The sequence below is a fragment of the Ceratotherium simum genome, chromosome 25 (genome assembly GCF_057802395.1).
Source record: "Ceratotherium simum simum isolate JZ-2026a chromosome 25, ASM5780239v1, whole genome shotgun sequence".
In the NCBI taxonomy this organism is placed as follows: domain Eukaryota; kingdom Metazoa; phylum Chordata; class Mammalia; order Perissodactyla; family Rhinocerotidae; genus Ceratotherium; species Ceratotherium simum.
The window spans coordinates 41,848,926-41,863,964 of record NC_141924.1 but is presented as its reverse complement, the minus strand read 5'-3'; the positions used below and the strand labels follow the sequence as shown (position 1 = coordinate 41,863,964).

Genomic DNA, 15,039 nt, shown 5'->3' with positions numbered 1-15,039 from the left:
GTTATACAAGAGAGAGAAATCTAAGTATTTGTCTTGGGCAGGTGCTTCCATGATAGTACTCAGGATGGTCACATATGGTTGTACAGGTTGTGTACTATCCAAGTGTGCACAGCTGAATGACTGTGTAGCTGAAATCCAGACCACACTCTATTTTCAAAGCCATGCTCCTATGGAACTATATAAAGTTACTTACCACATAGGCTATTGACAGCCCTAGAAGTAACCCATTTGGAATATAGGAGATGGAGTAGGTTTGGTATAAACCCTACTGATAAAATTCATTTTCTGATCCTAACATTTTAACTCATACTGGCCCAAGAAGAACATTCCTTATATCTTATTACTGAACCAAAACAGGGTGGTATTAAATTAACCATTTGGAAAAGAGAGATACAATTCTCAAGATCAATCCCATAGGATTGCCCCGTATAGGATATGCCCCAACCTATTATCTGACTCTTCCCAAACTTACAGAATAAAACCTAATTCTCTCTTGAGAGTAGAAGACAATAACTTCATAGCCTGCCTCACAAACTACTGGGAAAGAAGTTGCTTTTCTCCATGTCTTTCCATCGTTTTCTCTGTCAGGCCCTTTTCTTTGCCCTTACCAAACCCTGGGAAATTGATTGTGCTCTAGTGATATAAATGCTCTCTGTTTGAGATAAAAGACTGCCCTATTTGTCAAAGTCTTTCTTTGTTGCTGGATGTAACACCTTTTCTCCTGTTTATGTTCTGAGCCTTTTCAACTCCTGTGAATCTCCTACCTCCTCACTGTGCTAGGACACAGGGGCCTCCCTCTTGCTTGCTTCTGTTCTGCCCTGACTCTTTCTTTTTGGGGGTGCCCTGACTCCACTTTGCCTGCTTGAGGTGAGAGCTGCTCCTTTAACCAACCACTGCTTCGTCTTTAAGTGTCACCTTTTCTGAATCCTCACTCCCTACTGGGTGGAACATAAGGTAAATCTGGGTCAGATATTATGGTCCAGGGTTAGCAACAAAAATCTATGGACTGAAATCTTCATCTGGAAGGAAAGAGAAATCCAGTGGAAGTTACTAAGCAGGGCTCGGAAAGAGAGAGACCAGGATGTTGGAAGTGAGACACTAGACTGGGAGCAGCTGGCGACGTTTCAGACCTGAGGATAGTTTAGGGAAAACATCAGCTGTGAGACTTTCTGGGAAATCTCAGGAAACTAAGACACCTGGCCAGGGTTGTGTCATCGCTTCACCGGTGTTTTTCAAGTTTAATCCTTTCCCTGTTAAGACAAGTCAAATATTATTCTTGCATTTTTTTCTTCTCTTCTATATCCGTGCATACAATGCAAGGAGACAGGAGTTGGCTGTTTGTGATCGGAAATATAAATGGCCATTTTGAAAGTGTGCCAGACAGGATCTGCTGTAAGTTTTCATTGTTACTGCTGCCATCTGTTGTTCTACAGTGCTGGGATGTGAATTTCCTGGCAAACGTCTCTCTAATTCTGAACTATCTTTCACCCCCTTCTAGAGATAGTCGCTCGCTGGGGTGGCTTTTTTAAAGAATGTTCTTTACCAAGGCAGTGTTTCAAATGTTTTAAAATGGAAGAATTTGGAATTTCTATTATAACATATTTTATATATCTCAGAGCAAAAATATTTCTTCATTGTTAATAATATTTCCCTCTTAAAAATGAAAATGTTTTATTGTGTTCTTGTTACTTTAACGTATGCTATTTCAAGCAAGATACACAACAGATTTCTGTTTTCAACTGTGTTCACAGTTAGGTCTGTAGCTAAGTCATTAAGCTTTATCTAAGCTCTTTTATTTCACATAACATTTCTCTTTTCACTCATCCTTGAAATTATAGTAATTTGGATGCTTATATTCTTCTGAAAGAGATAGCTAATGCCAAATATATTTCCAGAGATAAGGAAAGTTTTTGAGAGGGGAGACAATTTAGCTGAAGATTAATAGCTATGATTACTATTTGTTAAGTAAAATGCCTATAACTAAATGTTCAGATATAAAAAAATCTGTGAATGTTCGAAAGTAAGAATTACACATTTTCTACATTAAAGCAAAAGTTGTGTCTCTATAATATCTTATTGATTTCTATATTCTTAGGATCTGCCGTAATGATACCACTCAGTAAATGTTTCATGCACTAATAAATGAAGAAAACTATGCATAGTAATAATTTTTTAGAATACTAGCTAATTTCTGTAACTTTGAGAAGGCTTTTAAAAGGCTTCTTCGTAAATATATATTTTTAAGTGCAGTCTGCATTTAAAAAAAACCTTTTAAAATCATTATAATAGTTAGAACAGCATGGTATTACTGCAAAAATCAACAAATAGGTCAGTGGAACACACTTGATAATCATTAAAAAGATACCCTCATATATATCATGTATTAGGACTTGATAAGTGATCCATAATAATAAATAGAAAGGAGTAGTTATCAATAAAGGATCTTAAAGAAATTCACTAGCTGTGTGTAACAATTTGTTTTTTTAAGTTTCTCACCTTACCATAAAAATAGAATGTAAAAGGCAGAGGAGAAAGAGAAATCAAATTATATATGCAAAATATCTTAAGAGAAGATATAGAAGAAAAGATATAAGATTGACAGAGTTGGCTAAAACATTTTTGAACCCTATACTTAAAAATATGATTAATAAAAATAAAAGCCAAGAAATAGATTGGGAAAATATTTGAATTGACTTTTAATATGTATAAATCTAATACAAATAGATTATTTAAACTCCATCGGAAAAATACACAAAGGACGTAGATAATTAATGGATATAAAAATAGCTAATAAACGTAAAGAAAACTCAATCTCACAATTTGATAAATGTAGCTTAAAACTACAATAAGCAACTATTTCAAATTTCAAAATTTTTGAATTACTGAAGGGAACCACATTAACTAAAAATATCCAGGGTTTTGTGAAATTGGCATTCTTAGATGGCTGGCAGGAGTATAAAATAATGTATTCTTCAGTTGCTATGCTGCATCTGCAGTATTTCAAATGTTTATATCCAATGAATCACTAATTATCTTTCTGAGAATTTATCCTAAGAAAATAACCATAAATGTAACCTAAATATTTATATGTGAAGATATTCGTTGCAGTATTATTTATAATAGTAAGAAAATTGTAAAATACTTCATGTATCCTAAAACAGAAATGGATAAATATATAATAGTTCATATGATGTAATTATGTAGAAGAAATGTTAATTATATTAAAAATCATTATAGTGTAATATAAAGTGAATGAATACGGTACAGATATGATAATCAGCAAGGTCTCAACCAGATAAATTTGCACATGTATGTGTAATGCATTCTGAAAATGACTGGACAGAAATCATCAAAATTTTAATGGTGGCTACTTCTGGGTGGGATTAAAGATTATTTATTTTGTCTCTTTTATATATTTCTGGACTGCCTAGTTTTCAACAATGACCATGTATTGGTTTTTAAATTAATATAAGATATAAAAAGATACCAAATGGACCTTAATGAATCCTTGAGTTAACTTTCATGTGTCGTATGTTATATTCTCAGCTTATCACTAAGAGAAATCTTTAAATAAACTGAAACCATATTCAACCATATAACAGCATCTCGAAAATGAACATTAGAATAAACTAGCAAAACCATAATAAGCATTGTTCCAGTGATGTGTTTCAGCAAAATAATTTTTAATAAGATTATTTTATCTCTTGTGATTTCAGCCCATATAACAATAGAAACAAAAATAGATGTTTCTTATCTGCCTCAGATATCATTAAAACATAAAAATCTGCCTCACTGCATAAATTCATTTCAAGCTAACATCATTCATCACATTTAACCAAATCTACCTAGGGCTTTTTTTAATAAAGAGCAAGAGCTTTTCATTTCTTGTTTATATTACCCCATGTGATGCCACAATAGAATAACTATAAATGTTCATTATTTGTTTTCTAGAGGAAAGAAAAGGGAATGAAAAGGTGAGTGCACGCAGTCTATTGATTGCCCTCCTTACCCAAACCCCACATGGTATTAATGTTCGTCTCTATAAATATTTCATGGATAAATATGTAGCATTTTGTACACACTAAAAATAATGAAAATGAAAAGACTTTAACCTTATGTTTACATGAATTGCCAGATTATCAGAAGTTACATACTTAAGCTATGATATAGTAAACTCATATAGGCTTCCTTTGATATATGAAAATAATGGTACTAGCTGCAAACAGAACGTGGAATTAAAATTATGTTTGAATCCTCTTGATAGATTCTTTTCTTTACTTTTCCAAAAATCCGCTCATGTTTCTATTGCCAGTGGAGAGTATGCAAGAGATGCAGTCTCTGTTTCCCTTTCACCACATTCCACCTGGAAGGAAACTTCTGGTTTTGTATACACTGTACTCACTGAATACTTCTGACACCAAATGTTGGGTTTGTTGCCACACAGATCAATTCTCTGACACCAGATGGATGTCCTACAATTCAACTCAATTCTGGCACTTCTACCTGGAATTAGCATTAGATCCCACAGGTTAAGGGCTCAGTTCTGTTAGCCTGCCCCCATTTCAGATGCCAGTTGCAAGTCCAGACCTCTTGTATTTCTGACTGACCAGTTATAAATTGGGGTTTCCCATGACCCCCTCGTTGGGTTCGATAATTTGCCAGAACGCCTCACAAAACTCAGGGGAGGGTTTACTTATATTTACTGGCTCGTTATTAAGGATAGTACAAAAGATACAAATGAACAGCCAATTGAAGAGGTACAGAGGGCAAGGTATAGGGAGGGGGCACAGAGCTTCCATGCCCTCTCTGAACATGCCACCCTCCCAGCACTTCCATGTTTTCACCAACCTGGAAGCTCTGCAAACTCTGTAATTTATAAATTGTTACAGAGGCTTCGTCATGTAGGCATGATACGTTATTAACTCAATCTTCAACCCTTCTCCTCTCCTGAAGGATGGGGCTGTGGAAAAAATCAATAAATGATGTCATCTTATATAGTCACAAACTAAGGCCTTAATCTGTGATACCTCACTCATTCTAACACTTAAATGTGCAAATAATGAATGTGGTGAAAAATTAATGGGCTATTCAGGAGCCAATCAAAGGTTGCCTTGTTAGAGCAAAAGTTGCTTGTATCACCCAGGAAATTCCAAGGCACTTAGGAGTTCTGTGTTAGGAACTGGAGTCAAAGACCAAATGTTAGAACAAAAGATGATCCTAGCTCCCCTGTCACTCTAGAAATGCAAAAGCTGTAGGAGCTCTGTATCAGAAATCCGGGACAGAGACCCAATTCATATTTCTTATTATGTCACACTAACCAATAGCAAGTCCTATCATTTCTGCCTCTGAATATATCTTGAAACTGCCTTCTTTTAATTCACTGTGTCCTTCTTATCAAAAACTGAAGAATGTCTCAATAGTCTCTTCGTTGAGCTTGCCACTTCCACTCTTCTTTCCCTCTAATATATTCATAATACTAAAATAGTATTTTAAAAACATGTATCTGCTTATATCATTTCACTGCTTAAAACTATTTGATGAATTTCTATTGGGCTTCTAAGGAACTCTAACTTCTTAACATTGTCTATAAGATCCTTCGAGAGCTGGCCCTGCCTTCCATTCCAGTCTCAGAACTTACACTTTTCCCCTTGCCTGCTGCACTAGTGCCCCTGCTCTCTTCACCTTGTAGTGCTTCCAGGTCCGCACGCTCGCTGTCTCTTCTTCCTTTACTGCTCTCTCCTCCACCCCTTCACAGGTGACTTCTCTTCACCCTTTGGTTGTCTACTTAATGCCTATTTAAAATTACCTCCTCAAAGAAGCTGTTCTTGATTCACTCAAACTTAGTAGGTTTTCCTCTCACTTCTTCCCATTGATTTTTTACCACAAGTCTTAATTATTTGCGCATTTAAGGGTTAGAATGAGTGAATAAATCACAGATTAAGTCTGTAGTTTGTGACTGTGTAAGACTAGGTCATTTATTGATTTATTCCACAAACGTTAAGAACCTGTCTTGGGCCAGATGCCAACCTGGGCACTGAGACTCCGGGAAAGAAGGCACTCTTTGCCCTGAACTGCAATCCTGTGGCTGAAACCGGAAACTACAGGACAGTGGAAGCGCTCGAGCAGTCAGCACAGACGGGGAAGAATTCCAGTTTCCTTGGAAATCATGGAAGGATTCATAGAGGAAATGTTTCAACTGGGTTCTATACCAGTTACTCAAACTAATGAGCAGCGGCAGGATGAAACACCTTTGAACGGGGAAGGAACTATTTTTAAAAACTACAATAAAAATCATATACATTTTATAGATTGAAAGGAATTTTTTAACAGAAAATCATTTTTAGTATATGGATATCGTTATATACTTAGGTTTTTCTAATTCAGTAGTCTCTTTTAATGGTTTGTTCTTTTTTTCTTGATAATAAAATATTTTTCCAGGGAAATGCTGAATAAATCTTTATTGAAATACACTACATTGCTTTCTTTCAATGACCCTGAAGTAATACAGAATTTACACTTCAATGGCTATAATGCTCAAACTTGACAAGTAGTGTATTGTGTTTGCTGAGAAAAAGGTATGGTGTCAGTCTAAGTGGTTTTGTGCTCATTTAGTTTTGAGAAGATCATTGACTTAACATATTGGTACCAAAATGCAAAGCCTAGACAGTTGATGCTCAGTATTTTTTATTATTATTGCAAATGTCATTGTGTCCAAATAGTATTTTTAAAGATATCTGTATCTCCCTATGTGTATTATTTACATTGCCATAAACAATGGAAATGGAAAGCAAAGCTATCCTGAAATGTGATAGGATTTTTTTTTAACTGGTGCCTTCATTTCATTATGCAAATATTATTTACTTTACCCTTAGAAACAAGAAGCATATCCGGAAGTTTTTACACAATGATCTCATGGATGCCTAAGGTTACTTCTTTTTCTCTGTTCATGAAATTATTATTATTTGTCTTAAGAAATATTTAGTAAAATCCTTAGAACTTATACTTTATCATATATTATTACAATGTTTGCCAATTTTTCGGTTGGAAGAGAACAGATTATTTGTCTTGGTATGTCTATCTCATGAGAATTTTGACACTGGACCTCTGACGTGCCAGTGAAATTTTAGGAGTTTGTATCCCCTTTTCTTCCAGCCTCTAGATTTTTCCTGTTTCTGCTACCTCACTTATACCTTTAAAAAAATCCCCAGTTTATAATAGACACTTGTGGAATAAATGGAAATCTCCACACTTGTCTAAGTGTCTGACAGTACCTAAATACATCTAGTGTATGATCCTGTATACTGGCTGAATGTCCACAGGTCTCAAACACTGGGATAAACACTTGAATTACATAATCTACCATTATCTACATTATTTACCAATGGCAAACTTGACTTCAGAATTGTGTTTAAGTTATATATAAAAAGCTGAATTTGCTTAACATTTCTCAACTTTTGGTATTCTTGAAGTTCTTGAAAATGGAGCCAAGGATATCTGAGCTTAAATTTAGAATTCAGAGTGAGGGTGTAGTGGGGGAAGGATTTGGACTTGGTTGAAGACCTGTCCAGGAAATCAGTGATGTCTAGAGGACTGAGACATAAATGGGAGTGGCATCCAAGAATCTGAAACAGTGTATAATAATCTACTCATGGTTGGTGATATGGAGTCCAACTAGGTGATTGCTCTCGGCATCCAGAATCAGGGGTATGACACATGGAGCATAATGAGTGAAGGAGAGACATACTAGTACCCGAGGAAGAACATTATGCTGTTGGAACACTATGGCATACCTCAGGCACTTGTTCTGTAGTGTTCCAACAGCACTAACCTAAGAACACTCAGATACTGACAAATACTATAATCTCCATGGTTATGTTTTCTAAATAACCATACAGTAAATAATCAAAGCATTCAAAAAGATACATAAACATTGTTTATATGGATATTTCTTAGTTTAATAAAACAAGCTGACAAAAATAGTATATTTTGAAAAGTTTAGGAGGGCCGGCCCGGTGGTGCAGCGGTTAAGTGCGCACGCTCTGCTTTGGTGGCTCGGGTTCGCAGGTTGGGGTCCTGGGTGTGCACCGACACACCGCTTGTCAAGCCGTGCTGTGGTGGCTTCTCGTAGATAAAATAGAGGAAGATGGACATGGATGTTAGCCCAGGGCCAATCTTCCTCAGCAAATAGAGGAGGGATTAGCATCAGATGTTAGCTCAGGGCTGATCTTCCTCACACACACACAAAAAAAGTTTAGGAATAAGAAGGCATTTTTATAGAAATTGGAAATAATGTCACATTAGCAGACAGCATTCTTATGATTGTAGTTAAATTAGAGTTGGAACAGAGTACATCCAGAGGAATCAGTAGTAATAAGCATGTTCATGTGTTCCATTAGTGGAATATTTAATGAGCTAGCAAATTGAGACTGAGGTTACTGTTGAACGTATAAAGTATAGGTATTAGTTATTTATTGAAAGCAAATCTCTGTGTTTTATATGTACATGTATGAGTAGGACAGTTGATCTGGCAATATGAACTATCAAAGAATGTGGCTGAACACCTGCTGTACGAGATGCTGCTATACCAAAACATAGGAGTGTGTTGAAAAATCACGGACAAAGAGGACTACCATTTCCCTCTGGAATTAGTTTTAAATCTGCAAAATTATTTTAACAATTATTTAGTTAATATTTCAGAATTCCTTATCATTAAGAAAAGAAAGAAAAGAAAAAAAAAGACCTTCAACATATAACACATTTGTTTTTGAGCAGGTCTGCTTCTGAGCGTGAATCCAGGGGTGAACATGGGGGTCAGAGCTACAAATGCACTATGAGATTAATAAAGTAGACCCCTGGCTCCAGTGCCTTATTGAGCATTAAATATTTAAAAAGTAAAAGGCATGCCAAAACAATATTTTCTTCTTAGAATATTTAGTAATCTAATGTGTATCCAAATTGTCCAAATTGTAATTTGCCAACCGGTTAATTGGCTACATGTTTTTTTTTTACTTTACATACATACAGTAATTTTTTTCTATAGTTCTGTGTTTTGACATATGTGTCATCATGTAACAGCCACTGAAAATCTTCCCACACTCCTAACCACTGGCAATCACTTATCTGTCCTACATGTCTCAGGTTTTGCCTTTTCTAAAATGTCACATAAATGGAATGTATGTGAATGTTCTTAACAGCTTTATTCATAGCATTTCAAAACTGGAAACAACCCAGCATGGAAATGCAAGCCATGTGGACAAGATAATGCACATTCGTAATTTATTGCAGTGTCCTAGATTGTTGAGAAAAATTTAGCAGAGTGATAGAACTGTAACTTAGGAGAAAAAGAGTTGCCCTTTTATAAAGAATATAGTCAAGAATTCTTAGCATATCTTAATGAAATTAAAAATGAAAGGATGGAGAAAATATATTAATGAGATTTGAGACCTATTACTTAGAGCTAATTATGTGAGTAAATTATAATTTTTTGTAGTAATAAAAACCTATTTTCTATGAACCTTTTTCAATTTAATTAAGTAGGCCATAATAACCAAGATTAATTGCATCCTAGCTAGGGAGAATTCTGGTATCTACAAAATCAAAGATGAAAGTCAAAATCATAGAACTTTAAGATTAGGAAAATAATGTTGTCATCAATCAAAATTTGTTTCTTTAAGATGGCATAACAAAGAAATATGTTGAACAATTTTTCTCAAAATCTACATTTATTATTGGATTCAATCCAATTTAACATTAGATAGAAGTAGCATTTTCAAAAGTAAAACTGTTTCATTCATTTAACAAACTTCTACCAGTCATCTATTCAACAGTAGACACCACGTTATATGCTTTGATTATAAAGACAAGTAAAATACAGTCCCTCACTTCAGATAATTCAGATTATGACCAAGAAGATAGAAAAGCGCAAAAAAATGGTTATAACAGGTAATATATGCTACAATACAGTGATTAATACAGACTTCATCTGATCACTCTGCAATATCCCTATCATGAAGAAATTCTTCAACTCTTCAAATAAGTGATAGTAGCTCTGTCCTGCCGCACATTTAACGCTCACCTCTATCACAACACTTACCGTTTTATATTATAATCATTTGTTTAAATTTTTTCCTCTACAGTAAACACTGAGTTCTTCAAGGGGAGGAGGTGTAATTTATTCATCACTTAATGAATAAAAGCAGATACTTACTAATAGCTTTCATGGAAGGAGGGACAAACATGGGCAGTGGAGATGTGGAACAAAGGATGGCCATGTTATCTATAGCTAAGAAGGATTTTCAAGGATTAGAGACAACTTGACTAAAATGGAGCCAAGTGATAGAAGAGAGGCAATAGTACTAATATTTTATGGCAGACGGATTAACAAGTAATGCCAATAACTGAAAGAGAGAAGAATTTTTGAAGATAAATGATGTAATCTAGGAGAGTAAATTTGAGATCCTTGAGAAACTGTCCAGCAGAAGGCTGGAAATTCTGATCTTGTAGTCAGGAAAGAAATCTGAATTAGACGTGTGAATTTGAGTGTCATAATCATAAAGGGATATTGAAGTTGTAGAAGACAAGGAAATTTCCAAGGAAGACTGTGTAAGGTGAGTTAAAATTAGTTCTGAATATTGAGGAATTCAAGGAATCCCAAATAAGAGAGAAAAGTAGATTCTGAGGACTCCAGTGAGGTTTACAAAGAGCCTGTAAAGGCTCGTCATTGGTGTATTTTAAGAGAGAAGGGGTGGGAAGATAGGAGGCAGGGGAGCATAGTACTAACCAAGCTTGGGGACATAATTCCTGGGTTCAAAACCTACCTCTGTAATGGGATCTTGGACACATCATTTAACCTATCTGAACCACTTTATCGTTATTATGCCTGTCTCATAGATTTGTTTGAGGATTAGATAATATATATTAAGTAACTAGAAGAGTAGAACACAGAGTAAGCCCTCAATTCATGGATGTATTGACCTTTGTGAAAGCAATTTCAGTAAAATATTAGGAGGAAGATCTTGGAATCCAGAGGAAGAAGAGAGAAATAACACTGCCTTTGGAATTTGAAGAAAATTACTTCAGGATAGAAGAGAATTTCTAAGTAGCCCTGAGAAGTCACTTGAGTTTAGATAACTTGAACCTATATGCATTCATTCATTATAATTAGTTATTACATATTATAAAATATATAATATTATTATTATATTAATCATTCTAATTAGTTGACTTTCTTGTCATTTTCCAAAATGATAGTGGAGAAAACATATGTTTAATTAATGTGGAGTCAGGACAGGTATGGACGACCATTCGGGGGGCAAGAGCTAGGATAGTACGCTGGTTAGACTATCACTTGAGCGATCCTTTTGTTCCAGCTTCTTGGATCCTGCATCATTTGGTAAAGAGTGCACTGGAGGAAAAAACACAAGAAAGCTGTTAAAAATAGATAATAGGAAGTAGCTATAAACTAGATATAAAAATTAGGAATCAGTAGATTTTAGAGTGCCAAAAGCATGGAAGATTGTGGTCAAAAAGTAAGATTGCAGAATTTGAGATCTTACAGGTAAAGTGGTTTGAGGAGATGGAAAAATGGAAGGTATTATAAAATGATTTGTATAAATGATAAGGGCTTCCCACACAACCCTGGGAGACAGGAAGGTCAGAGTAGCAGTTTAAGTGAACATGTCATGTACCTCTAAAAAAGGCTCAAATAAAAGACCATAATTTTATGAATCCATTGTTCTTTCCATTACAATGAGCTAAATTTGGAAATTTGTTCTTCATGTCTATGATATTATATTTGTTAGATATATTTTTATTTTTCTATTGAGAGACTGAAACTTTATATCTTATTTTGGATTCTTTCATTTATATCATTTTAACCACACAATCATTGTGTTCATTTGAGACTTTTAATGGTTTTAAAACATAAATGATTTTAATGCTTCCAGTAAGAGTTGCATTTAACTTATAGTGACTGATGCTAGGATTGATGTTAGTAGAAGCTATTATGAGGAAGATTGATTCTATCTTTTCTTGCCAGAGAAATAGTCACTTTAAAAATATGCGTTAGAGATTTTACCTTTTTGTTTAATTTTATTCTTGAATACTGCATATATTGTGCTAGGTATTCCTTAAAAATTCATTTTGTATAAGTATGAAAGATTACCTCTGTGATTGCCTTTCTCTTAATCTCAATAAAATGTGAGACTTTTATTCAACATTTATGTGTTAGTCATTGACCTAAATAACAGAAATTCAAAGAAAAATAGCACGTAGTTCTGTGCTCAGAAAACTCACAAGATAATGGTTCATTGAGACACATTTTTATAGATTTGTAAAACACTGTGCTACATGCAGTCCTGTAAGTCTGTACGTAGCATTATGGTGGTGCAGAAGGGATCTGCCTAACCCGTCCTGACAGCAGAGAGTGAAACGTTCTTCCTAGAAGATGGGATGCTGGAACTGCTCATAGAGTAAGCGTGGGGTAGTCAGATAGGCAGAGGGCTAGCTTGATCAAACGCAGAGGTTGAAAACAGCATAATGGGATGGGAACTGAATGCAGCTCTCAGTGCAGATTGTGTTGCAGGGGATATAAAGAGTTTAAGCTGGAGACATAGGCTAGGGCCACAAAATGGAAAGCCCTGTATGTCTTTTTAAGGAGCCTGAACTTTGCTTTAGACTAGTGGTTGCCAAAGTGTGTATGTTTATATTTGTATAATTTATATGTTTGTGTTTCTGTGAGAAGATATATATTATACAACATATGTAAGAACAAATGTAAAGGGTATACTAAAGAACAAATAAATAATATTTTAAAAATTATGAATGTATTGATAGAAGTTCTTAGTTGCAAACTACAGAATCTACTTGGACTAATTTAAGGAGTTAAAGGCTATTAGGCTCTCTGAAAAATTGGGATGATTGGAGAACCAGGCTCTTTGCAGGCTCTTGGCCAGTCATAGCCCCAGGGCATCACTGCTTCCTTTGCTGGGCTCCTCTGACCCTTGGAACTGGAGACCAGGTATCTCCAGTGCTGATAAAGAAGAATAGAATGACTCTGCTACTGCGTTTGCCAGAAGATTGTTTTTCTCATTGGTGACTTAGGGTGCATATGATAGGCCTTGTGTTGTGTTACATGACATATCTATCTATAAGGGAGTCTGGAAATGTGAGTTTTTTGCCATCTACCTTGAGAAGGTAAGACTTATAATGTGAGAAATTATCAAAATAAGATGTAGGGAGGGTATTTAAAAGATGTGAGCAGCTACAGATGACAGATATTTGCTACAGTGGCACAAAATACCCTTTGCTCTCATTAAAAATACAATTATTATTGATAGTAATATGATTTATAAATGTATTTGGTAATCATGCTTTATGCTATAAGTAGCTAATATCTCGAGCAAAATAAACATCTAGAAAGGGATCATCATTAACAATATTTTTTATAAATTCAAATTTCAGATTTTCTTCTTGATAATTACTTTTCTAGTTGGTTTCCTTTGTGATCTCAATACTTCACAATTATTTTGAATTTGTGATGTGACTTATAAAGCATACATACCAGAGGAGGAAAAGTGTCCTTTCACCATTCCTTTGGAGTTTGCTTATGCTTTCATTATGGAAATTCTCTTCAGTGTGTGGATTATTTGCAGGATGTTTTTCAAGCTACTTGTCCATTTTATGAGACTTAGCTTTTGTCTGTATCTAATATCCATAAGCAGTGTGCATGAATCCGATTAGTACTATGTAGGTAAGCAACAATACATCACAATAGACTGAGAACCAGCCAGTAAATGAGAGAACCGTGGTCCGCCCCTTCACACCGTGGAGCTTACATCCTCGTTCAGGTTACCCTGCTCATCTTATGTTACTTCTGCATTATCTGACACATTGACTAAGTGAGGGGCCCCGTGTTAGTCTGCACATGAAGATTAATATAGCCTATTTTATTTATTCTTCTTTAAATTAGAAACAAATGTATTCAGAACTTCAGATATTTTTCTTATGCCCCAGTGGCTTCCTTGTGCATCCTGCAGGGCAGGTGAGTTCCATTTTGGAATCTACTACTTCACTAAAGAGAAGTCTTTGAAGAGTGTTAAGCAGTGGGGTGACATGGCCAGATGTGAATTTTTGATCACTGACATGAGTTTAGCAGATGAAGTTGTACTGAGAAATACCAAAGACAGGAAGGCCAAAGAGGATATTGTGTATTGTCCAGGCCAGAAATAGTGAAGTATAGAGGAGGGATGATATGATAGAATGAATCTCAGTATTCAAGATTTGGTGAATAATTAGAAGTTGCTACTAAGGTAGAAGAATGAAGAATGACTTTCTGGTTCCTAAAGCACAGTTGTTGTTTTTTTGTTAGAGCACAGGGTGAATTCTTACGCACTATGTGACTCCTGGTTGCTTTTTCAGGAAAAAAAAAAAAAAGTTATCGGTAGTGTTATTCTTTCCTGATTCCATGCAATATTTGTAGTAGTATTTTCCTTCATTCTATAAACATTCTCCTGGATCTGCTCTAGACATGGATTCTTTGCAAATATCAGATGAGGTTATTCTCAGGTCTGCGCTCAATTCTTGTAATATGATTTTCCAAAAATGAAAAGTGAATGATTTTTCATCTTAAGGTTAAAAAAGAGGATTGTCTTCCCAGTGCATGGTAAAGATTATATGGAAATATAGGTGACTTGCATTGCGCATCCTGTGTTTCGTTCATTGCTGCTACCTGTCTTGCCTTTAGCTGGGATGACAGCAGTTCAGTGAGCAGTGGTCTCAGTGACACCCTCGATAACATCAGCACTGACGACTTGAACACCACGTCTTCGGTCAGCTCTTACTCCAACATCACCCTCCCTTCCAGGAAGAACGCTCAGGTGAGAAGCGCCTTCTCTCTTTTTCTGGTGTGTCTGCCAGTTTTCCCTCAAGTCCTTTTATATTAGATTAAAATATAGCACAACTTCTTTTTTTTAAGATTTTATCTATTTATTCCCCCCCCACAAAGCCGCAGTAGATAGTTGTACGTCATAGCTGCACATC

General features: G+C 35.4%; 1 protein-coding gene across 6 annotated transcripts in view; it reads left to right on the top strand.

Moving 5' to 3' along the window:
• NAV3 (neuron navigator 3) overlaps positions 1-15,039 on the top strand; it is a 566,501-nt gene that overhangs the window by 462,970 nt on the left and 88,492 nt on the right. For all 6 annotated transcript variants that reach the window (XM_087449152.1, XM_087449151.1, XM_087449150.1 and 3 more), the window contains one exon: positions 14,744-14,876. In XM_087449152.1, the coding sequence (XP_087305278.1) occupies positions 14,744-14,876 (133 nt within the window). The remainder of the gene's footprint in view (positions 1-14,743; positions 14,877-15,039) is intronic.